The 24,115-nt window shown below is 38.7% G+C and overlaps 1 protein-coding gene across 1 annotated transcript in view; it reads left to right on the forward strand.

Annotated features, from left to right (window-relative positions):
* Window positions 1-4,658: 4,658 nt before the first annotated feature.
* The window catches only part of fto (fat mass and obesity associated), a 173,152-nt gene continuing 153,695 nt past the window's right edge, over window positions 4,659-24,115 (forward strand). The window contains exon 1 of the mRNA XM_015382694.1: window positions 4,659-4,861. Coding sequence (XP_015238180.1) covers window positions 4,724-4,861 — 138 coding nt within the window. The 5' untranslated portion in view covers window positions 4,659-4,723. The remainder of the gene's footprint in view (window positions 4,862-24,115) is intronic.

The following is a 24,115-nucleotide window of genomic DNA, read 5'->3' on the forward strand; positions in this document are numbered from 1 at the left end:
CAATAATAGATCACAAAGTCTGAGCCAAACAGGTGCCCTGGCACTACAAAGAGAAGAAATGTGGGATCCTTAAAAAACCCAACAAAGGACTTAAGCAGTGGCAGGAAAGAAAAGAAAATTTCCAGCTGAAGGAGGACAATCATTTGGAAGATTTTAGCACACAGGCTAGATAATAAATTTCAGCTTTTGATACAGCTATTACTGCCTGCAAAGAAGTCTTTGATGGTAATTGAAACCACTGGACAGCAATCTGCTTTATAGTACTGACAAATAACAGCTTCCTAGGGCTAACATCAGAGGTTAGAAAGCTGAGGAGGTACATACTTGCTCCATATGGTCATTCAATATAAATACAAATCAAAAACAAGCGTGACTTCACAGAGACAGAACAATGCTGAGGATGGTCCCGGGTCTCGGCTCTGGCAGTGGAAAAATTCTGTTTTTAAATTCCTCGCATTACCTTCACCAGAGATCCAGCAAGAATCTGCTTTCAGCACATTTAGCAAACTATGTGCGGTCTTTTCTTAATGATGTAACTGTAATTTCATAAAACTATAAGGTTTCAAAAAGGTACCCTAAAATAAAACTCTTGCATCAGAAAGACATTAGTCATAAAGAAGTATGTCTATGGAGTCTAAAAGTTTTTTTTTGTAGCATTATATGTTTTACTTGCAGAGATTTTATACCCTCATTATATCAGGAAAAGGAAGTCTTGTCAAAGGGTCACCCAGGGATGACGCAATAGGCATTAACAAAAAACACGTCTCCATCTTGAGCACAAACACATTGGCCAGATCCATTCATAAGAGTTTTTTGATGACAGAAGAAGTTCAAAGCAGTTCTTCCTCTTCTCGCTTACTCCAGATGAAACCACATCAGAGTATGTATAGGAGTGACCTCGTCTGATGCCAGACCCGGCAGGTCAGATACAAGAACAGAGGTGCCTACTTTAGAGCCTGATTCACTGTTCGACAAATGACAGGCACTGTTGAGGACGGTAATTGGCTTGTCTTACTGCAGAGAGTCTGCACATTATCATTGCTCACAGAGCCTCAAACACAAGCATCAAAAAAAGGGAAGAAGTTTCTTTTCCTCTCTGAATTCATTATGACTGACAGTAAAACGTGAAAATACAGTAAGTTTGACTTATTCCCTGTGGGAACAAACTAATGGTGGACAGAGCATGAGAAGTGAATAGAGAGAATGAGTTTTTAAAAACACAGTTGAATCCCTTTTATTATTGTAAAAACAGATCGAATCGAAATGTATCGATTTAGAACTATGAATCAAAATAGAATAGATTCAGGACTTTGGCGAAAATACTCATCCCTAATCAGCATAGAAGTTTGTTAATGCGATCTGAATCCTCTGTACTAAATTATATATATATATATACTGACTGGGTTAGTTTTAAAAATATAAAACTGATTGTTTAAGGGAAAAAAGCTAATCTTCAATGATAAAACAAAAAAATTTGGTTTTCGACCATATCAGAGGCTTCACAGAACTTTAAAAGCACGGAAGACACTAAAGCTCTAAGTAATGATGTCTGTCATTACAGCGATTACCAAAAGAGTTAAATTAGGTCATCAAAACTTACAAAAGTGACTTACTGGCACATTTTTTTTTACTTTAAAAAGTCTCTCTTCAGAGTGCTTTATAAACTTAAACATATTATTTATGTGCCCTTATGTCATTCTATATTATTTAGTAATTAATAAAAAAAATGAAATGTTTTAGTGTTCATTCAGTAAAAGTTGATAATATTAGAGTTTTCAGTCAAGAAATGTGTTTTGTGCATGAATGAGCTCCAGAGTTACCTGATTTGCAGACTGATTTGCTTTAAAAGCGTTTTTTATTGGGTTTTATAAATTTGCTGCTTCATTTTTCCGTTTGCTTTTCTGTAAAGATGAGTTATCCAAGCTCTAGGTGGATAATCAGAGTAAATTGTATGATTTCACCCATGATTAGAATTAACATTTTACTTTTTTAAATTTAGATGTTACCTAAATGCTGCATGAATTCTTCTGCTATACCGACTGTAAAGATACCATCCCATAATTACAGGATGGAAATCCTTAGTTTCAGTAGGAGTTACAACATATGTGGATGGTGTGGTAGTTAAAATATGACAAATTGTGTTCAATCAAAGAGCAGCAGATCTTTCAAAGTAAGCCAAGGTAATTTATGTCAACCATAACTATGACAGACAATAAAAATATGTGAATCATAGTTAGACACATGAACAAAACACATGCTGAGTAATGACAAATGGAGGTTGGATAAAGGCAGATTCTGACATAGTAAGAGTATAAAACACAAGACTTTTTTCTGTGTTTTTTTTTTTTTTTTTAAGCATATGGATCCAGTTTTCATAAAAAAAAGTAGTCAAAGGATATTTTTCAAACACATTCTTCCCTTTGAGGACTCGGGCAGATGGAAGGAAATGTAGGTTATAAATAGGAATCAAAAGAACCGTCATCCTTTAATAACTAAGGATGCCAGACGTGCTCACATCTTTCACAGTGGGTGAGCTTTTAAGCACTTTGCAAGACAGGTAAATGAAACGTGTGTGTTAAATCACTTTTGGTGCGCTCACTTAGGTCAACTCTACCATAAAAGAAAAGATATTACACAAGGAACTAATGAAGACACTGATCAAAGTATGTAATGGTAATATGTAACAGGTGTTTTAGACCCCTGCGCCGCCCTCCCACAACCAAACACCAGACCGTCCGTGAAACCCGAATGCATTTCATATGTGCTTTGATACGAACAATGGACTAAACATATTTCAGTACTGTTCTGTCCAGGTTACAAGCAATCTGGTTCCGCTCTTGAGAGGGCATTCACAGGTGACAGCCAAAGGCAGTCACACCGCTGCTGTGTGTTTACAGTGCACTTTCACGATGGTGCTGAGTTAAAAAAGGGCTGATGTAGCCGAAAGCCCACATCACCAGAAAAGCAGGCACCTGGATTTGAGACGCATGCAAGAGTTGAAAGAAGGTTGGCAAGAGTTAAGATGGAGCCCGTTCAAAGCATGATAGCTATTTTTACACATGGCTTAAGATGAAAGTAGCGCTGCTTTTGATTTGGAAAAAGTGGGGAACATATGGATTGTTCCTATGAAGGATTAATTTTAGAACCCCTTTGGTAAGCTAATGATAGGAGTAATAAAACTAATTATAATAATAATATGAAGCTTGGTTTCTCGCACTTTTTTGCAGGACAAACAGCAAAATAAACATAAAAAATTCAAGATTTCCTATTTTATTTGAATCAAACGAAAAGCACCACTGTAAGAACTAATATACAATAACTTTTAGATAAAAGAACTTTCATAAATAAATAAATCAGTATCTGAAGCATCATCCTATTAGAAAAAAACAACAACTCATAAATAAAAAAACAATTTAAGATGAAATAAAAACTTTTTTTTTTTCTTCAACAGTAAATAGTTACAGGTGTTTATGTACGGAAGAGGATTAGGGCCACTGGAAAAAAAAAAATAAAAAATTAACTGATTTTTAAATTTAATTTCAGTTTAATATGGGAGAAAAAAAAAAATCAGAATTCTGACTTTGATCTCATAATTCTGACTTTAATCTCATAATTATGACTTTTTTACAATATTAAACTGAAATAAAATTTAAATATCAGTTAACTTTTTTAATTTTTCAGTGGCCCTAATCCTCTTCCATATTTCTGAGAGTGTCTCTGTGTTTGTTGAGTTAATAAAAAATAAATTTAAGATGAAATAAAAACTTTTTTTTTTTTTTCTTCAACAGTGAATAGTTACAGGTGTTTATGTACGGAAGAGGATTAGGGCCACTGAAAAAAAAAAAAGTTAACTGATTTTTAAATTTGATTTCAGTTTAATATGGGAGAAAAAAAAATCAGAATTCTGACTTTGATCTCATAATTCTGACGTTTTTCTCAGAATTCTCACTTTAATCTCAGAATTATGACTTTTTTACAATATTAAACTGAAATAAAATTTAAATATCAGTTAACTTTTTTTAATTTTTCAGTGGTCCTTATCCTCTTCCGTATTTCTGAGAGTGTCTCTGTGTTTGTTGAGTTAATAAAAAATAGATTTAAGATGAAATAAAAACTTTTTTTTCCCAACAGTAAATTTAGTTTTTTAGTTACAAGTGTTTATGTACAGAAGAGGATTAGGCCCACTGAAAAAATAAAAAAGTCAACTAATTTTTTTATTTTATTTCAGTTTAATATGGGAGGTCTCATAATTCTGACTTTTTTCTCAGAATTCTGACTTTTTTTTTTTACTTTTACGGAATGACTATGACCTGGATGACTGAGAATCTTCATCAGCATATCGAATTTTTTTCACAGAATTCTCACTTTAATCTCAGAATTCTGACTTTTTTCCCCCCTATTAAATTAAAATAAAATGTAAATATCAGTTAACTTTTTTTTATTCTTTTAGTGGCCCTAATCCTCTTCCGTATTTATGAAAGTATCTCTGTATTTGTTGAGTTTTTAATCATTTCTGGGAACGTGCTGCATCTGCGCACAGACCCCTAACGCTGCTTCCGCTGCGGCCGCCATGACACTTTCGGGAATTGTAGTTCTTTCAGCTGCACTTTTAGAGTCCCACTTTAGAATTCTTCACCCGAACTCACGTAACGCCGCGGTGCATGGGTCATCGCTTTGCAAACAAACCAAATCAAACCATTTCCAACGTGATCAGGATGATAGAATGAGCAAATATCGAAAGGGTTTTTTTCCCCGTGCACTACAACAACCAACATCGCCTCTAATGAAAGCGAGGCAGTGTAAACACAACTCCAGGAACATGAAAAGATCGGATGACAGTGAGAGAGAGAAGGGAAGAAAGGTATTCATAGCGTTTTTCTCCGTTCGGTCTGGCATATTTGTAAGCCTGGTCGCTGGTTGAATATCTAAGGCTCCTAATGCGCTGCTGCTGGCTGCATTCTGGAGGCTGCAGGGCTTCCGATGTCAGCGCATACCTCACCTTGCCTGCTTCCTTTATTGTGTTTTTCCATTTTCCCCTCTGCTCAGTCTGCCAAAATGAAGAATTACAGCCACATTGACAGAGCATTTTACCAAATAGACGCACTGATGATGTGCAGCTTTTAGGTTACAGGAGAAGGTCCGAGCGACACCATAGATATTAGAAACAAACCGCATGTATGAACATTTTTGCATTATCTTCATTTTGATCATCCATAGACATATATAAATATAAAACTAAGCAAGATCTGAAAGTACTAGTTTGGATGTAATATTTGGTTTATATATAAAGTTTGGTATGAATGAGAGAGAAGGATGGGGGAAAAAGAGCTTCTAAATGTTTTGCATCAACAAAGCAACAAAGTGCAACAGTTTAAACAAATATTTAAGTTAGAATTTGGAAGTTTGGTTTGTTGCCAGGTCACCAGGCTCCAGGTGCGCTAGACTTTATTAACAGTGGCGGTTCTAGAGCAGATTTAATGGGGGCAGGTTGGGCCAGTGTTTTTTATTTTATTTTTTTATTTTATTTTTTTATCGGTGTAAAAAAAACAAAAACAAAAGAAAGTGTCTGCTGTAGTATATTGATTGAGCCACAAAGCCAAGGATCCAGAGCGCTGATCTAAACAATGAAAACTGTAACGCTCTGAATATAGTTAAATTGTAATTGAAAAATACTAAATTGGCCCAAGTAATAATTAAGTTTGGTCTCTACTATTAGCCCATACATCACCAGGGGCGGAGCTAATGGGGGGCCATTCATTTCCCTCTAAAACCGACGGTGGCAGCAGTAATACTCTCAAGTGAAATATTCAAAAAAAATTTCATATATTAACAATTACTTTACAACAAAAACACTAGTTAATTATGCACATCAATATACTAACAATAAAGATGATGAGTACAGAATGCATGCTCTTCAGAAATAGATTTTGTTTTATAGAGTAAAGAGAAAATGTATCTTCAAGTCACTAAGTAGTCTTCAGTGAAATCATAGATAAGTAACTTTTTTAAATAAAAATGTAATAAATAATCAATTTATGTAGATATTAGTACTTGTAAATGTACATTTATGCAGAAAGATTACTGATAAAAGTAGATATGTAATGACAATGGAAAAAATGTTTGCCCGAAACTCAAACCTGAAAGAATTTTATCCACTATACGTCTTATCTATAAAGCACAGATGTTTGAATATATGCGTCTTTTAGTTAGAAAAGGCCTTGGGAAAGTATAGTTAGACTTTATTTAGAAAATACGGATGTTTTGCTCATTAATTTTCCTGTTGGAACAGTCTAGATTGACCGTGAGATTTTGGTGCCTGTCTACTTTCGGCCACCCCTCAGTGTACATTGGTTATTGCCTGGCCACCCTCATAAAATTGATTTACTGTAGGATTAGACTGGAAAATTTGATCTAAAAACATGTGATGAATTCTTCAAATAAGTGTATACTCCCTTATTTGAGCAGGTAAATAAGATGATCTGCTTAAGAAATGAGTATTTTCCCCTTTGAAATAAGCTTATTAGATATGCACCTGAAGTAAGATAATAAAGCTGTGTTTTTGTAATATTTAAAACATAAACAATTTAGTTAAATTGGCAGATTGTCTTATCCATCTGCTTAATCAATGGAAAAAAACACTTATTTCAAGATAAATTTAGTTATATTAAATATTTGCATTTATGTTTATAGATTAGGGTCCAGAACATAGGCTAGTTCAACAGTTGGGAAATAAAGCGAATTAAAATAAAGGTCATTCTTTTATCCATTGTTATAGTTATCAGTCATTTTCTATTACACATTAACTTTCAGCTTAAATAAAAACAAACAATCTAAAGGTTAAAAATGAGACTGCTGTATTCTTTTTTAATTGTTGTGTAAATTTATTTACTACATTTGACACTGAGGGTCGATAAATGATTGTTAATAGTTTGAATTAAAGTGACTTGATTGGCTTTTAAGTTTTTTGTTTTTTTTAAGGGTTTATTATTATTTGTTCCAACATCAAAAACAATGGCTAAACATTTTGCATTAAATAGAAAAGAGGCAGTTTTCATTTATTCCCAAATGGATCTTTAAATTCAATTTATGTTGAAATAAACCAATGTACGGCAAGCATTTATTTTTAAGGTGTTTAAGTAGTCTTTTATAATCCTGTAAATACGTTTTACACAGGGTCTGATTACCAGATAATGACACTTTTACGTGATCTCCATCAGCTGGCAGTACTCGTTTTACTTGGCAGCCTTAACTTCTGCTTGAACAAGTTAGAACATTCACATTATATTCCAAATCTTACTCTTTTCTTATGTCTCCTGACATTCCATATTTTTTTTCTTTTTATGCCTCTGCTGGAAAATACTAACTTATGAGAGTAATCTACGGAAATGTAGAAATTCATAAAGTTATAGCACCTAACTGGGTCCCTTCAAAGTACATTTTTTTTTTCAGCATTTGTTTAAATTCAAAACTTGCTCAAGGTGCTTTTTTGTTTAGGGTTTAATTCCTTTCCATGTGATGCAAGATAGAGCAGGCATACCAAAAGTCGGTCCTCGAGGGCCGCTGTCCTGCAGGTTTTAGAGCTTTCCCTGCTCCAGCACAGCTGATTGACATTGATAGTTGATCAACAGGCTTTTGCTGAACTGCAATCATCAGAATCAACTGTGCTAAAGCAGAGAAACCTCTAAAACCTGCAGGACAGCGGCCCCGGAAGACCGACTTTGAGGATACCTGCTTTAGAGTGGCTCCTTAAGGCTGGTTTATGCTCAGAAACCAGGTCGTATGCGTGTGTTTTGCAATTAACGCATATGTGACCCCGCCTGTTCCACAGACACTCTGGTGCACCTCTCCAAAATTGTAGGTGACCGCAGAGAGGAAGCCTCTGATTGGTCAAATCTCTGATTGGTCTACACCAGGCCTCCCCAAACTCGGTCCACAAGGCCCCCTGTCCTGCAGGTTTTAGAGGTTTCCCTGCTCCAGCACAGCTGATTTTAATTGAAAGCTGATTAACAGGCTTTTGGTCTACTGCAATCATTATAACCAGCTGTGCTGAAGCAGAGAAACCTCTAAAACCTGCAGGACAGGGGGCTTTGAGGACCGAGTTTGGGGATCCCTGGTCTACACTATGCATATTTCCTGTTTGGCACCTTTCCGGCTTGTTTTGTTTGTATGACTGCCGTTGCGGAAAACGATTCATAAAGATGGACCAGCTAGAAGAGCGAGGTGCTCAAGAACCCTGGGACCCTTTTTCCATCTGGATCCCCGCTCTTTTTTGCCCTCATGTCCCTCCGTTGTCGGAAAAAACTTGCCCCTTGCGTTTTTGCACTTCCTCATTGCCTTGGCCTTATCTAGACCCACAGCTAGTTCATGATTGTCCCTCTTGCGTTGTGGCGTGGAATAACATAGCTCAGACCACGCTTCAAAATTCGTGCATAAATCAAAAACATCTGCATCATACCTGCGCCAAGCTCACTGCGACACAGGGCTGCGGGAGTATAACCAGCCCTTTATTCTGCTGCTGGACGCTGCACTGGCTGAGGGTTGTCGATACCTTGGTACCATCAAACTGCGATCTGTTAACTCAAGGTTCTCGTACTGTGAATATGTCATACTGGTCTTTACTCGTTGAATTGCACATAAAAGGGCAGAAGTTGGGATTTCTATGCATTTGGTTCTGTGAGGAACCATTGCTAATGTTTTGTTAAAAGAAGAATTGGTCATGGGATATTCTCACAGTATCATAGCGTTAGCAGAAATACTATAGGCAGATGGAGTTTACACAAAATTTCCGATGAAAGTGATGTATATGAATTGCTTTTATGTGAAAAAGAAAAGCTGCTGAAATATTTAACATTTTAAGTTATAATAATGTGACCGACATAGATGTCTTGTTATTTTGATATTGGTTGGTCAACAAAGGTAGGGAAAAGTTAAGCCTGACCCATATACAGTATCGCCCATCTTGTTTTTCTGGGTCCTTTTTCTGATATCTTATTTTAAGAATTTAAAGTGTTTCCTTGATAATCAAAACGAAAATGCTACTCTTGATTGTTGAACTTATACTCTCGCCTCATATTGTCCGTCTGTCTGATTCTCCTCCTGTCCTCCAACTTGTTGACTCTCTTACCAATCGAAGCACATGTGTTTGGATCATGTCAGACAGCAGTGAAACTATGTAAGACGTGGTTCCTCCTGTTTATGAAAGCAGCCGTTGCAGCCAGATGAGCGGCTCAGAGTGGAACTCATTCCAGCTGGCCCTTTAGGCAGTCGGACGGCAAAGACCTAATGGCTTAGCTTCTTTTCTCTCTAGATAAATAAAAGATTCAGCAGCAGCCAACGTAATTGCAAATTGACTTTATCACTGTAAAGCAGCCAAGAAAGAACTGCATGTAGTTTAACCAGCTGTTTGGGGCAGCTCTATATGTAATCTGGTTTTCCCAAATATTAAATCTGTGCTTTGTCTCTGTGGAGAATAAGATAATCATTTTACAGCATCCTTGTTATTTTATAGAAAACCAAACTACACCGCCTCTTTGCATACCATCTTATGCAAAAGTAGAAAGTTTCTACATTTTTTTAATTGATTTTAATGTATTTAGTGAGATTTTAGGAAACCATCCCATCAAATTTGTAAATGATTGTATGATTAACAAATTTCTCCTGCTGGATGATGAAACTCTATTCAGTATTTTACAGCCTCTAACAAGATTTCATGGTGTATTGATTTGTGTTTAACAGTATTTATCATCCTGTGAAGCCTGACTTTCTGTCTTGACTGCTAACAAAAAGTATCCCTTCAATATAATACCTTAACTACAATGTTTCACAGTATGGATGGTGTGTGAAGATAGATGTATCTAGGTAGATTCATTCATTATACAATCAAATTTTGACTAGAGTTCCTTCTTCCCTTGTGCGAACCCCTCGATAAAACAGTGTTGGTCTCATGGTCTGCATGGCCTCAACATCAAGGAAATATTTCAGTAAATTCTTGACATTATTGTTAAATTGTTGCTAATGAAATTTTTTTTATTATTTATACTTGTATCTGTTTTCAGCATAGAGCAAAGCAACTCCTGTAGGTACTTGGGGACATTTTTGAAGTTATGGGTAATTCTCAATAATTCCTTATGAGGTTTCTTAAACTAATTCTCTATGTGACGATTTTACTACAAGATATGAAACTGTCTTATATAGAAAAGATATATAGAAAAGCAAAGCAGTTTATAGCTTGGTGAGGACAGTAACAGGTGATTCTCAGAGAGCTTTTTCATAATTTTTCCAGTTAATTTTCAATTTGATAAGAAGGCATGATGTAAAAAAGTTAGTTGTTAAATAAAACGCACTGCTAAAAAATCTGCATCTATCCTGCATTGTTCTTCATAAGTATCCTAGTTGTCCCTCATTTGTTGGGAAATCTGGAGCAGCTCCTCTCAGCTACATTAATATATAGTTTTTCTAGCCTTGTAGATGTTCTCCTGGTTACTGCTCCTCTACAGGTGCCATCAGTACCTAACAAAAATTAGACATACCAGACTGCTGTCCACGGATCGGCTATGTTCATATTAAGTTTTCGGAAACTTTAAAAGGGAGCCACACTGTGCCGGTAGTGCAAATTGAAAAGAGGAATTCATTTTTCACTTATTAATTTTAATTTGAGTATGCTGAAGTATTTATTTTACAATATGTCAGAAATTGTTACTCAACTGCGTAAAATTTCTGCTTCTTAGGTTTGGTTCTGGAACTGCACAATGCATTCAGTTCTAGTCTTCATTGTGATAATTCAGGTTCCAGTTGGTGAAACTCTTTAAGTCGTGCCCAAAAAAGCTTGATGCAGATTTTAGTGGCCAAGATAGGTCAGAGGACATAATTGGGACAAATTGATAAGATGAAGGACATAGAAGAATGATCAAATAAAGGGATAAGTGTAGTTTATATAATCATTGCTATATTCAGAAATGCCCAAATTTCATGTCATCTAAAAGGATCTGCAGCCTTGATTTCGTCAAGTCAGACCAAAAACGGCTAATTTTTTCCTGTGCATTAGTATTGCAGCCCCCACTACTCCCCTAGTACCACAACGATTCAATATGTCTTGTATTGTAATGACTTAAACACATTTTACTAAGATCTATCAGTATTGTCATCACAGGATGAGTTTCCACTTATGCCTCACCAAGTGAGAAAACAGCCCTGACCCTGTCTCGTAACCCGATGTTCTTTGATGCAAACTCACCATATCAATGTGCTTTGATGCAAGTTCGCCATTTGCAAAGTGATGACAAGTATGAAGTGTTGGGTCGAAACAGGAAGTGTGTGTGTGTGTTAGAGCAGCCGGCTAAGTAATGATCACACAGGGTCACCAGATGTTGTGAGGTCCCGGGCTCAGCCCCAGCCATTGCTTAGATCAGCCTCATTGGTTTGCTCTAGTTGTGGCACCTTGTGCAAGCTGTTTAGGGTATTTAATTTCTAAACACTCATTAAAATGGTTTGTGTTTCCCTTGGTGGGCCTGTTAAATTAACAGCTACTGAGGTAAAAGCTGATTATGTCGCCACACATCCGGACATGGTTAATCAATTCTCCCCAACAAAATGTTGGCTGATGAATTAGTGTAAAGGAAACGATTTATGGCAACTAATGCCAATGTCCTGTCATGTCAAGGCTGATGTTTTAGCAAGATGGGGTGTCAGATTTAGCACATTCAGCAGCTTCACGCTCTACCAGCCATCTTTTTTCCCTCTAAACCTAAACTACATGCTGCTTCCCGTATTAACGAGCCAGTAATGGAGAAATACTGTTAGGTACTGACATAAAACATGGGTTTGTGTACCTGCGGCTGGATAGCACATAAGCTCCTATGGAGCTAGATTTACACCTAGGCTCTGTGTAGAATGGAGATGGTGGAACACTTGGCATGGGGGCTCTCAGAGCTTCATCAGACCCCCGCTGTTTCAACCGTATTAAAGCCATTGCTTAGAAAAATACGGCTGTGGCAGATAATGATACTATTACACTAATGGAGTTGGCAAATGAAGGAGAACCCAGATGCCCTGCTTTATTACCAGAGGGGGTCATTTCCTCACTGCATTCCTAATGGCCTGAGCACACAGTATTGATCAGGCTATCATGCTGCTAATCCTCTACAGAATTACTTATCGCTGCCTAGGTGTCGATCCGCCACATGCACTGTGCTGGCCTAGTCGCTGGGCGGCTGCTATTCTTCCAGTGGGGACCCACTGGGCCACTCACCGAGTCATGATTTAGGGCCAAGCAGGGATGGCGCCTGGGAGGTCTTCAGCTATAGGCTGGTTCGTGGTGTAAAAAAAGAAGGGAGGTAAATGAAACTAACGGCTTTCATTTAATTAAGAAGCAGGCAGTGATGCAGTTCCCTTCTCTTTATGGCTTTTCTGGCTACTGTGGAGCACGAGAAGCGATGTAGCTGTGTGTTGTTCTTTTGTGTTGTACTGTAAATAAAAACAGGCAGCCCTTCTTGTTATTAACATCAACAGAAGGTGATGATCACTAAGGTTAATTGCATGTTCCGTTATTTTCTTTCTAGGCATACAATACTTTCTATGTTCATCATTCGGTTGCATCTAAAGGTATAGAGAAACAAAATAAATTATTCATGGTGGACATCATTTAACATGACCAAAATTATATGCTCTGAGATGGTCGTTAGAATAATTGAACTAGGGGTCGGGACTCTTCGCCCAGGGCTTGTGACTCTCTATATTATTGGTCCCCTACTGGACCTTTGTGTGCATTATCGTCCCCAGGACACTGGAAGCGTGGCATCCCTACACATGCACACCCCTTTATTCACCTATGGCCTTGGCTAATCAAAGACTTTACCTTAAGGGGCGAATTTTCTCTGTTAGTTAGCATTAGTCCGGTAGCCATAAAGAAGTATTTATATATTTCAGTCTGAAACAACCTGTCCTGGCTAGGGAAACGAGCTATTGATCCAGATATTTAGTCATTTCTTTCCGTGTGTGCCATCAATATCGTACAAACATTCATCCATGTGTCCATGTGAGAGTTGACCTCAGCCCTGGCCTGCATTTTTGCTCCCATTGGTGCCAATGATATACTATTATGAAAAGTAAAATCAATGAATGAATATGAAATTTGGGTGTGTAATGTAGTGCTGGCCCAAGGCCCCAGGTCTTTCTATTGATCGGCCATGTGAGCGTTAGAGGGGGTTGATTAGTCTGCCACTGAGCTTTTCATCTACATGTCTTTACTTTGTCTTGCCTGTTTGATCTGTGCTCATATATCTGGGTTGGCGTTTTTACACATCGGTTTAAGTAGGTAAACCATTCTTGAAATGAAATTACTTATTCAAACATTAAATGATCTGGGAGCTTATGATAAGAGCAAAAAAACTAAACCACAAAACTTATGCTACTGTTAAGCTTTTAATGGTGTAAGTTTGTAAACCAGTAGAGTGTTGGTTTTGAGAAAGAGTCAGAGCTTTTGATCGATTTTTTATTGTCTATTTTTTGTTGGTACTTGATTGGCTAGAACTAGAGATGTCCCGATCTGATATTAATATTGGACATGATATTAGCCAAAAAGCTAATATCTGATTTTATCGGCCAGCATCTAAAATCTCTGATATTTTCATGCTGATAGAAAGCTATGCTTCTTTTAAAAGTTTCTCTAACTAATTGGTTAATTTTACATGGGTCAGTTGTTTTCACACTTTTGGTGTGTTGGTTGTTGACATTTGTTCCCTGTTTTAGTAATATTATTTTATTAAGTCTTTTCTAACACTCTACAGTAAAATATAAGTAATAGTAGCTAGTATGATCCATACTAATATCATATCGGGTCAATATAGATATCAGTAGGGCTGAAACAATTAATCGGGATTAATCGATTATTGAAATAATCATCAACCAATTCAGTAATCAATTAATCATTAAATCGAGTATAGAGACTGAAAAATATGCCTTTAGCTGACAGAGTGACCCACTTAGAGCAGTATTTATATCCAAATCGTAAAAAACTATGTTAACATTTTGCATTTAAGATTAAAAAAAAAATGTCTGTCAATGTGCCCTATCCAGAAGAAAGCGGAAAAGTTTTAGTTTCACTTGGAATAATTTCGTAAAAAGTCCTCTTTAAGGAACCTATTAATCGATTAATCAAAGATATAATCGACAGAATAATCGATTTGCAAAATAATTGTTTGTTGCAGCCGTAGATATCAGTCAATTCTCAAACCTGCAATATCGGTATCGTATCAGAAATGAAGAAGTTGTATTGGGACACCCCTAACTAGAATTGCAAGAATCCTTGTGATTATGTCATCCAATCAGTTACATGGAAAGCCAGTTAGGATGGAGCTCCTAAAGAATCTCTTAAGCCCAGCGTACACTGTGCGATTTTTGGGGCGATTTTCCATTCTTGCGAGAATCTTTCGATCAGGTCGACTTTCAGCCTGATCGTGCGTTGTGACTCATGTAGTGTACAGGGGGTTACGAGGGGCGATCAGCCTCTCAGGACCACCTCCCGATCAGGAATTGTGAGGTCGTAATCACCTTTTCTTTTCAGGGCTTTCAGCACAAAATTGTACAAATTGCCAAGGCAGCGTAGTTCACTATAGTGAGCTTAATATTCCCCTTCTATTTGTTTGGCTTCAAGATAGATGAATCAGAGCAGCTCCAACGTGCTTTTTAGTCGTACAGTGTGAGCAGGCAGATCTCATCAGAGCGTTGGGCCAAACATAAATCGTGAGCTGCTAACTCACACTGTACAGCTAAACCCTGCGATTAGTCGTACAGTGGGAGCAGTAGCTGCGTTCAAAGACAAAAAAAAAAAAAAATCGCAGTGTACGCCCGGCTTTACCAATTATTGAGTCAAGCTTGGCACAGTGACCCCACTTTTTAAAACGAATGCTTTTCTTTTGTCTTTCAGAATGTTTAGGACCCAGTTCTTTAACTTTATTTCATGGATGCTGATATGTCCAACTAATTGTTGGCCTCGGAATCAGGAGGGCCACTGTGATTTTGTCCTGGTGGTGAAACAGTGGATCATACATGGTTTGCTAACCATCTCATTGGAGTTTGGCTGTTTTCTAATACTGGATAGGGCAATTTATTGCAGTACTTGGAACAGATTTCCAAGATTTAATTATTAGGAAAAAAATGCTTAAACCCTTACCTATGGTCATATGGTACAGATTATGAGCTAAAGTTAAACATCCAAAAAACAAATGGTAAAAATTTGCTCAGCTAGGTTGCCTTGACTTGGACTTAGACTCAACTGTATTTATCCCTTGGGATTACTCCTTCAAGGAAATTCTGGTTCCAGTAGATTATATAGAGTACAGACAGCTAAAGCAAGATGGCATTAAAGATAAAAATACGACAGACAATATAAAAAGAGAAGAAAAATTTATTAACTTTTCCATCTTGTGGCACCTTGGAGTAGAGCCTCTCGTAGTCTGAATCACAATAATTCACTAGGTGTTTTGGGCATCAGATTAGGAATCCTTCTGGTAGCCTTTTTTTTATAGGCTTCCTGGGCATAGATCCTGGGGCTGAGCTGGAACCTGTTAGAAGGAATATTTATCTCTTTAGGTGAAGAACCAGGGAAACAAAAAATATTGATATATTATTTCTTCCTTGGTAGTTAAGTAATTCAGTATTAACAGTACACAATTTTACAAATATATTATAATTGCATAATATTGCATACACATATTGTTTTAGAAGCTTCAACATAAATATTCCAAATCGTCTCTGAGAGCTAATGTGTATGACTGCCACTAACCAGCTCTTTAAGTTGATGCTGAGACACAGATGTCAACATATTTACAACCAAGGCAGCCATATAAATCATGCAAACTGGTTGTCTAGTTCAGCTGTTAGGGTCTATGAGGTGACTTTCAGTGTGACCTGTTCAAGTAGGGTTCATATGTCACGCATGTGTCCTGTCGTATGAGAGATGTATAATAATCAGCTGGATCAATAGATGGTGCTTACTTATGGGACTAGCAATGAATAAACATAGATTTGACCTGCCAACCTTGTACACAAAGGCTAGATCCGCTTCAGGGTTTATTAATGCTAAAAATAATGAGATGTTTAGTTTTTTTTGTTTTTTTCATCATAAAATGTCTCCTGTAGTAGAGGCGCTCTAACTGCTGTTTATTTGTAAAACTTATTTCCCTTTCTAATGACTCACCTTTGTAATAAAATAAAAAGCCTGCTGCTGTCATCTGGTTTCAATGGAGAGTCTACAATCCTTTATTATCAAAGCTGCAGGGGGGACAGATTCACAAGGTGCTGTAAATATAGCCTGTTAATTTGTACACCGTAATTTTTCTTCCATAAATGTGAGCCATGAAAGTGAGTTTAAATTTCCGTCATGCATGTCTCTTTTTGCTGGACGGAATGTGGCATTGCTGGCATCACCGTAAACAAACATATTCATACCTTTTGCTCTTTTTTCACATTCTAATAATTACAAAAACAAGCTTCCATGTCTTTTATTAAGGCTTTCTGTGTACTGTGTCACGTTTTTTAATGTTTTCTAAAGAGGTTTAATGCAGCACAAGTCTTCAATGATGGTAGTTGTCCTCCATATCCAAATATTTTAACCGGGCAAGCCAGATTTACAATGATAATGTTTCCCCACGTTATCAATTTTGTCTTCCTTCCTCCAGGGAAAAGAGGGAATGTTCAGATGAACTTTCTGACCTGATTAATCAATGTAGCCAAAGTTTTGCTTTGGCCAAAATATGTGCAGCAATGGACAAAATTTTGATTTCAGAAGCGGGGTGGACACAAGTATTTTTTATATACCTACTATATATAAGTTCAGAATGTTTTCTACTAAAATGGTAAATGGCCTGTACCTATATAGAACTTTTTCAAGTCAGGAGACTTGACCAAAGTACTTTACACTACATTCAGTCATTCACCCATTCATGCACACACTGATGGTGGCAAGCTACATTGTAGCCACAGCTGCCCTGGGGCTCACTTACAGAAGCGGGGCTGCCGTACCCTGGTGCCACGGTCCCTCTGACCACCATCAGTAGATAATGCAGGTGGAAGTGTCTTGCCCAAGGATACAACCACACTGAAAGCCAGAGCCGGGACTTAAACCGTGAACCGTTCAGCTGCAGGGCAAACTCCTACATCCGATGCCACTGCCACCCTGTTAGTATTTCTTCTCTGTTTATTTCCTCCACTTTCTCTCGCATCTCTGTTGCCTCTCTTCTGACAATATATGGATGCATGACATAAACAATTGGACAATTTGGGTTGCAACAATCCTTGTAGATCACAAACACATAGTTTTACAATTATTATGAGGTTGATATATAAAATCATATTCATTGATTTTATTTTTCCTTATTTTGTTGATAATGGTTATAATATAACAATAACACATTTGATTTATCAGCACTTTTAATAGAATGGATATACTTTAAAATGTTATTGAAAGCTTTAAAATGCAGTGGAGGATCCTGAAGTGGATCTGCTGCTTTATGGAGCCGGTGAAGGTGTTTTAGGAGGGCTGTTACACAGTCCTTTGAATGTAACTAACACTTTGACATGTAAAGAAATCTCTTACGTCTCTCTTACTGTTTTCAGAAATCCTGGCTGCAAATCTAATAACCAAACACACAGATATACATATATACATACAAACATGGCACCATTTCAAATATTTGTGTAAATTAATACACAAGATATTACTACACTTTTAGATTACGTGAGCCAAGAGAAGAAAAATGCCTAATTTACAGTAGCAGACTCCCTTACCAACTGGTGTCTTTTGCAGAACCATATTTTTATACAAGACCTTTCACAGACACGATTCAGCAGTGCATCAGATGTTTGTGAAGTGAGCTTCACCATGAGTGACAGCGGTGACAGCCAATCACAAAAGAAAAGACGGAGGGCCAATCAGGAACTTCTTTACTTTACTACTTTAATGTAGCATTGGTTTGTTTGGACAGCAAAAAGTGCAGGAGACCAAAACTGAGTTTTGAAAAAGTGCAGGGGACATGCCCCCCATGTCCCCCCCAAATTACGTCCATGTCTGCAGCAGCAGGTGTCATGAGAAAGCACACAAGTTACACTTGTTGCTCTCCTGTCAAAGATGAAATTGTAGATTCTGGCAAAACAGATGTGATTGCGGCAGCAACTGCTCTGCTGTCTTTTTTTTGGTTCATCTCTGGACTCGGGACCTCTTGCTTTAATCACAAACCTCTTAAGAGCTTTCCCCACTTTATCTTGGGTCAACGTTATTTTCTCCATCTTCTGTTTTGATAGAAAAAAAATGTATCACAGCTGCAGCCTTCACTAAAACAGCGTCCAGTTTGTGATATTGTCTCATCTCCTAATTTTTAGACTTAATAAAACTGTCAATGTACAAGAGAGATCTGTGTTGAAGGATGCTTGGATTTGATGCTGGCAAATTGGATACCGGTTTTTCTGATCCTGATTGGTGCATCTATAACACTCTGACTTCATCATTATATGCAGATATTTACATTGGGTAGTTGCAGAAAGTGGACTCCACGATGGCACAACTTGATAAGGGATCTCCATGAGGTGACAAGTCGTCATCTGTCCTCCTGTAGGGTTGTCAGCATAGAGCCATGAAAACTGGAAAAAGAAATCCACACATATATATGTATATATAATCGTAATGGCGAAGCAACGGGACATTGTGGTGGTGGACAAAGAGCAGAGAAAAGCTGTTGTGGTTGACATAGCAATACCAAGTGACTGCAACATAAGGGAAAAACGAATATGAGAAACTAGAGAAATACCAGGGGCTCAGAGAAGAGCTGGAGAAGACCTGGAAGGTCAATGCACCGGTGGTGCCCATGGTTGATGGGGCACTCGGGGCAGTGATCCCCAAACTGGAGGGATGGTTACAGGCAATCTCTGAAAATACATTAGACATTTTGGTCCAGAAATGTGCAGCTCTAGGAACAGATGTTGGCAGAAACCTTAGATTCCTAGGCCTCTACTGGAGGACCCCAGCTTGGAGGAACAAGAGAGACTGCTGGCAGTGGATGAGGAGTAGTGTTCTATAAAAAAATATATATATATTAGGGCTGAAGCAATTAATCAGATTAATTGTGAGTAACAAATTATTGAAATAATTGTCAATTAGTAATCGATTAATTGTTAACTGGAGTATAGAGACTGTAAAACATGCCTTTAGCTGACAGAGCAACCCACTTAGAGCAGTAATTCTATCAAAATTGTAAAGAAATAGATAGAAGAAATGTTTTTGTCTGTAAATATGCTCTATCCAGAACTAAAAAAAATCTCCTTCCAAGAAACTTCTAGTGTTTGGTGAGTTTTAGGCATTTGTGCAGCACTCATTTTAGAATCTACTGTGAAGAAAGCCTTTGGGAGGTGTCTGCTCACTTCAGGTGGTCTGTTCATGTCTCAGTGATCTCTTCTTGGAGCCCCCAATGTGTTTTTTTTTTTCTTCATCAGTCTTAAGTTTTTCTTGCATATGCGAAACAGCCAACAACAGTTTGACTGGCATGCTGTCAGGCAGGTGATGCCTTTCCAGTGGTGGAGCATCAGCTATTTCCTGAGAGCTTGTATGCGCGAGAGTGTGTAGGAAAAGTGGGGGTATTGTCAGGACGTGACCGGCACACTTTGCATGTTCTCCTCGAGACAGGTGCTCCTGGGTGAGCACTGGTGCATGACAGTTGCCTTTCATTGCTGTCTTCTCTACACTTAACCCCTGACCAGCTCTCCCTTCTTCCTTTGGCTCCTTGTCTTCTTAGCCGCCTTCTTCTCTGCCATTTTTCTCCATGTCTGACCTCTTATCCCGACTCTTCCCTCTGACGTCCTAAGTGATGGGCTTGGAAAGCTAGAAGGCAGCTTAAATTCTGTATGTGTTGGTCTGGAGGTATGGCAGGCTTGTCACAAGCCTTTTGCTGTCAGGCCTTGGAAAATTCAGCCGTCTAGACCAAACTGCACAAACACACTCTCATTTCCTACCACCTTTACACTCGCATTTTTTTGTTCAGCAGTCCGTAATTCCATCCACAGGCGCTGTCAAGCACTTGATCAAACGTGCATAAAGAAAAGAGCCCCTTGGCTGATTCCCATCCCCTCTCCTCCTATCATAATGAAGGCAGATTTTCCCTTCTCTGCCTGTTTCTTCAGCACTGTTTATTCAGATGAGCCTGTCTGGGGGGCAACGGGTCACATCCACTTGGCTGGCTAAAATGATCCTGAATTGAGGGCTGTCTCCTATGAGATGAAGAGAGAAAAAACACAAGCAGAGGTTAGGCAGGGCTGCAGGGCGGTCATGTCAGGTCTGTGTTTGGACTGTTTGGCTGTGTGTGTGAGCGTGAATGTCATGGCAGAGGTAGGGGTTAGGGAGTTTGAGGGTTCACTTGTCAACCCTTGTGTCATGCTTGCCCTGGCCCTGCTATGTAGAGGGCATCCACTGTCATTTGTTTCAGAACAGTTTGAAATGGAGTGAGCCATAGAAGCATAAAAAGTAGCCGCCAGTCTTTGAGCTCTCAGGTGCCCCGATGTTCCACATAGTTATTTAAGTGCAAATATTTGCTTGAAAAAGTCCCTTTAAAAGTGACACCAACTGGAAATGGCCAGATCTTGGATTTGTCCGGGTATATATATCGATTTTTACCGATTAATGTCTGTTGGGCAGTGGGTTCACCAAGAAGAAACAATAGAAAATAGCTGACAAATCTGCAGAGTGTAGATGCAGATGCTAGTATCCCACGATGGACCAGTATTTCTGGGGAATGTTCCAGAAATTTTCCAGAAAGTCTCATTGAGATTAACAATCTCTTTTTCAAGGGAGTCCTGGCCAAGACAGCGGCAAAATATTACATTACAAATTACATTACAGTTTACAATTACATCTATCTATAATTAGAAATTCATAAAACAGTTACAAACCATAGATCTCATTTACAAACCTTTGAGCAATCGTTTAAAATGTCCGATTGGAATCAAATCCAAAATCTTTTTTAGTCTTTGTTCTGATGGATTTTGGCAGATCTAACAAACTTGTTTGAATTTAGAACCAACAAGGTTTACTTAGTAAAACAAGAAAGGCCTTTTTACTCCAATCTTTACCACGTTTATTCAAAGTGGAGACATTTTTTCACACTTCTTTTATGAAAAGGGAACTTCTTGATTTTGGTTGTTGTCTCTGAGCTTCAATGTGTGGATTAAAGTCATTCTTCAGGCCAGCTCAGTAAGCTTTTAGTTTTCTTTCACTTTTTCTAAACTTCCAAGCCTTTTGAAGTTTTTTTCCTGGTGCTTGTGATTTCTTACAGCTGTGTTCACCATAACAGGTCTGTATACATCTTTCATGTGACATTCATCTCTTACATTCCTCCCACTGTAGGAAAAAAAACAAAACAACAAAAAAAAATTGTTAAGACCCCTTAAACTTGTTGTTGTAGTGTCAATGAAGACAGGAATGCCAGACAGGCTGTGAGATTAATCCAACAACAGCGTGTCTGCCAAACTGTAGAGGCTCTATCAGCAATCGAGTGGACCCCTTCGTTGAAGCTATTGTCATAAATACGGGCTATTTGTCACATATGAGATGGACTCATGTAAATGCAATGACAGGCTAGTGTCTCAGCTGACTGACAGCGCAGAGGGATTGGGGTAATCTAAGTGACTGATTTGAGGCGTGCGCTGGCTCGCCTGTCCCCGTAACTCCTAAGGAATAGACAGCTTCAGCAGAGTTATCTGTGTTTGTAAGTCCTTCTGCTGCACTGGGATGACAATAGGGATTAGTGCCAAGGTTCTTTAAACTGTTTTATTTTTTTATTTGACTTTTGGGAGGGGGGAAGGGGAAGCCTTATCGGTGTCTTAGCAGGATGCTGCCGCAGCCAGCTTTTCTTGACTGTCAATTAAAGAGGGGATCATTAACTTCAAGGGTATAAATGTTCTAACACTGGTATTACGTTAGGAAGCTAAGTTGCTGACAGATGTTCCAACTTTAATTCTCTACTTGTTTTTTTGTCCTTTAATTAATTTATGTATCACTATTTGGGTTTTAAATATTTTTTCCTCCTGTCTGCTCTTTGTTAGCCTGTAATCTCAGTTACCATGCTAGTCGCAAAGACGATTGGGCTTTGTCACTCCTCTGTTTCTTATAGGGTTCAATCAGCTAATGTATTCAATATCATCCAAACAGAAAGGTAAACAGTATTTAATGGCACATGTGTTCCTTCACCGCCTCTGTGCAGCCTGAAGGCATGGGGCGGATGGAGTTCTCTTCTTCCGCAGGTTTTTCAGTGGGACCCGATGCACCTGGAATGGCGCTTGATGTAAACAAAACGAGCTCAGCTTGTACCTCTGTACACGTGTGGTTGTTTTGGAGGTAAACAACTGTAGCTTGCTTCTTTAGGGTTTTCTCCTGCAAGCTTTATTTGGCGACTGGGAAGCGCCTGTGTGACAGCTGTGGTTTAGGTTCTTAGGCACCGAGCTGCAGCGGGACACCTAAAGGAAGGTGTAGGCTGATGGTAGCTACACAGAAAACGAAAGGAAACTAGAGGCAGAGAAACTTTAAGGGGAGTAGGAGAGAGACAGGCGACAGAGACTGCTAATGGGCAAAGTCTCTTCATCCACCGCCACTGCCATCACAACAGCCACCCCGCTCTTTTATGACAGCTCCTTTCCTTTGTTCTACCCGTCGGCCCACTCTCTGCTGGGGATTCATGACAAGTTTTTGCTGGCTGATCAAACGTTGCGGTGGCACCTGATTAGGATATAGCGCATGTTTACAGTCGTGCATGCCGAGGACACCGTCCCCCCCAACACCTCCACAACTATCTTTTTCCAGACAACAAGGGAGACTTCACCTTGACTAATTAAATTTGCACCTGCAACACCAGCTGTGACAGCGACTGGAGGGCTGCATTTATTTATGTCACTCTATACATACTTCCTGTGACGTTTACGGAGGCTGAGTTTGCACTAGCTTGTCTGTTTGCTGTCAGCGTAGGTTTCTCCGATGACTGTCTTCATTGTATCTATGTCTGCTGAGATGTATGGGGTGTGGGCTTAGATTAGTCCCCTGCCCTCCAGACAGGCGGGGTGAAGGCACCGGAAGTTGTCATCCCAGCAGATCCTGAAAGTGATACCACGGCTTTGCTTTAAGCTCGCCAAAAGCCAAAGTATGTCATTATTTTTGGTACTCTGCCTAAAAGTACCTCACAGTATAATACACAACGAAAGAAACTGATTTGGAAAGGAACTATTTTGAAAGGGAAATGATAGATTTTAAGAGATCTTCAGATCTTAAGCTGAAACTCTTTCAACTATTGTGTCAAATTCAATGTTACTGGCTCGCCGTGTGTGTTTTCTGTCATTCATTAATGCGCATACACACACCGTTTGTGCTCGTAGATTATCTGGCTTTCAGAGGCTGCGTGTATCTATCTAAATCAGTGTTAAGAAGTGTTAAGAAGGCCACAGGAGAAGTGAGCAGGACATCAGTCACCTGGCAGAAGAAGACAGGGCCCTGTAATTTGCGACTTTACCCCCTATCTCAGCCTCCACTCTGCCTCCCCAGCCTCAAATTGACCAAGCTCGACTGCTGGTCATGCTGTATTACATGGGTTAGATGAAGTAATTATTTCTAGGCCACTGACTACAAGCAAGATTAATAGTTTTTGAAACGGCCATAATGGAGGCCTGACCTGCCGTGACATAAGCATTATTTCAAGCCCACCTCCACTCCCATCCCTCTCACCTTTGGGCACTAGCAGAGTGTGATTTATACCTGGGCTAATGAGGGACGGGACCCAGGAGCTTGGGGGGGCCGGTGGCCTACCATTGCAGTGTTACTGGATCACTTGGAGAACTGTACTGCACAGACCGTTTGGTCACCTGAACATAGACCACTGATTGTTTGCCACTTTTTGGATAGGATTTAATTAAGGTAAACCATTTTAATTATAAATCCATCTTTTTACATCATATTGACATCTTAACCTGAACACCTTTCCTTTGAAGTGAATAGTATCCTTTTTAATAATGAATTACATGTTGATTAGATTAAAGCTACAGTGTGTAATAATTACAGGGATATACAGTCAGAAATGTAATATATTATACA

Source organism: Cyprinodon variegatus, unplaced genomic scaffold, assembly GCF_000732505.1.
Source record: "Cyprinodon variegatus isolate N-32 unplaced genomic scaffold, C_variegatus-1.0 Scaffold263, whole genome shotgun sequence".
Taxonomy (NCBI): domain Eukaryota; kingdom Metazoa; phylum Chordata; class Actinopteri; order Cyprinodontiformes; family Cyprinodontidae; genus Cyprinodon; species Cyprinodon variegatus.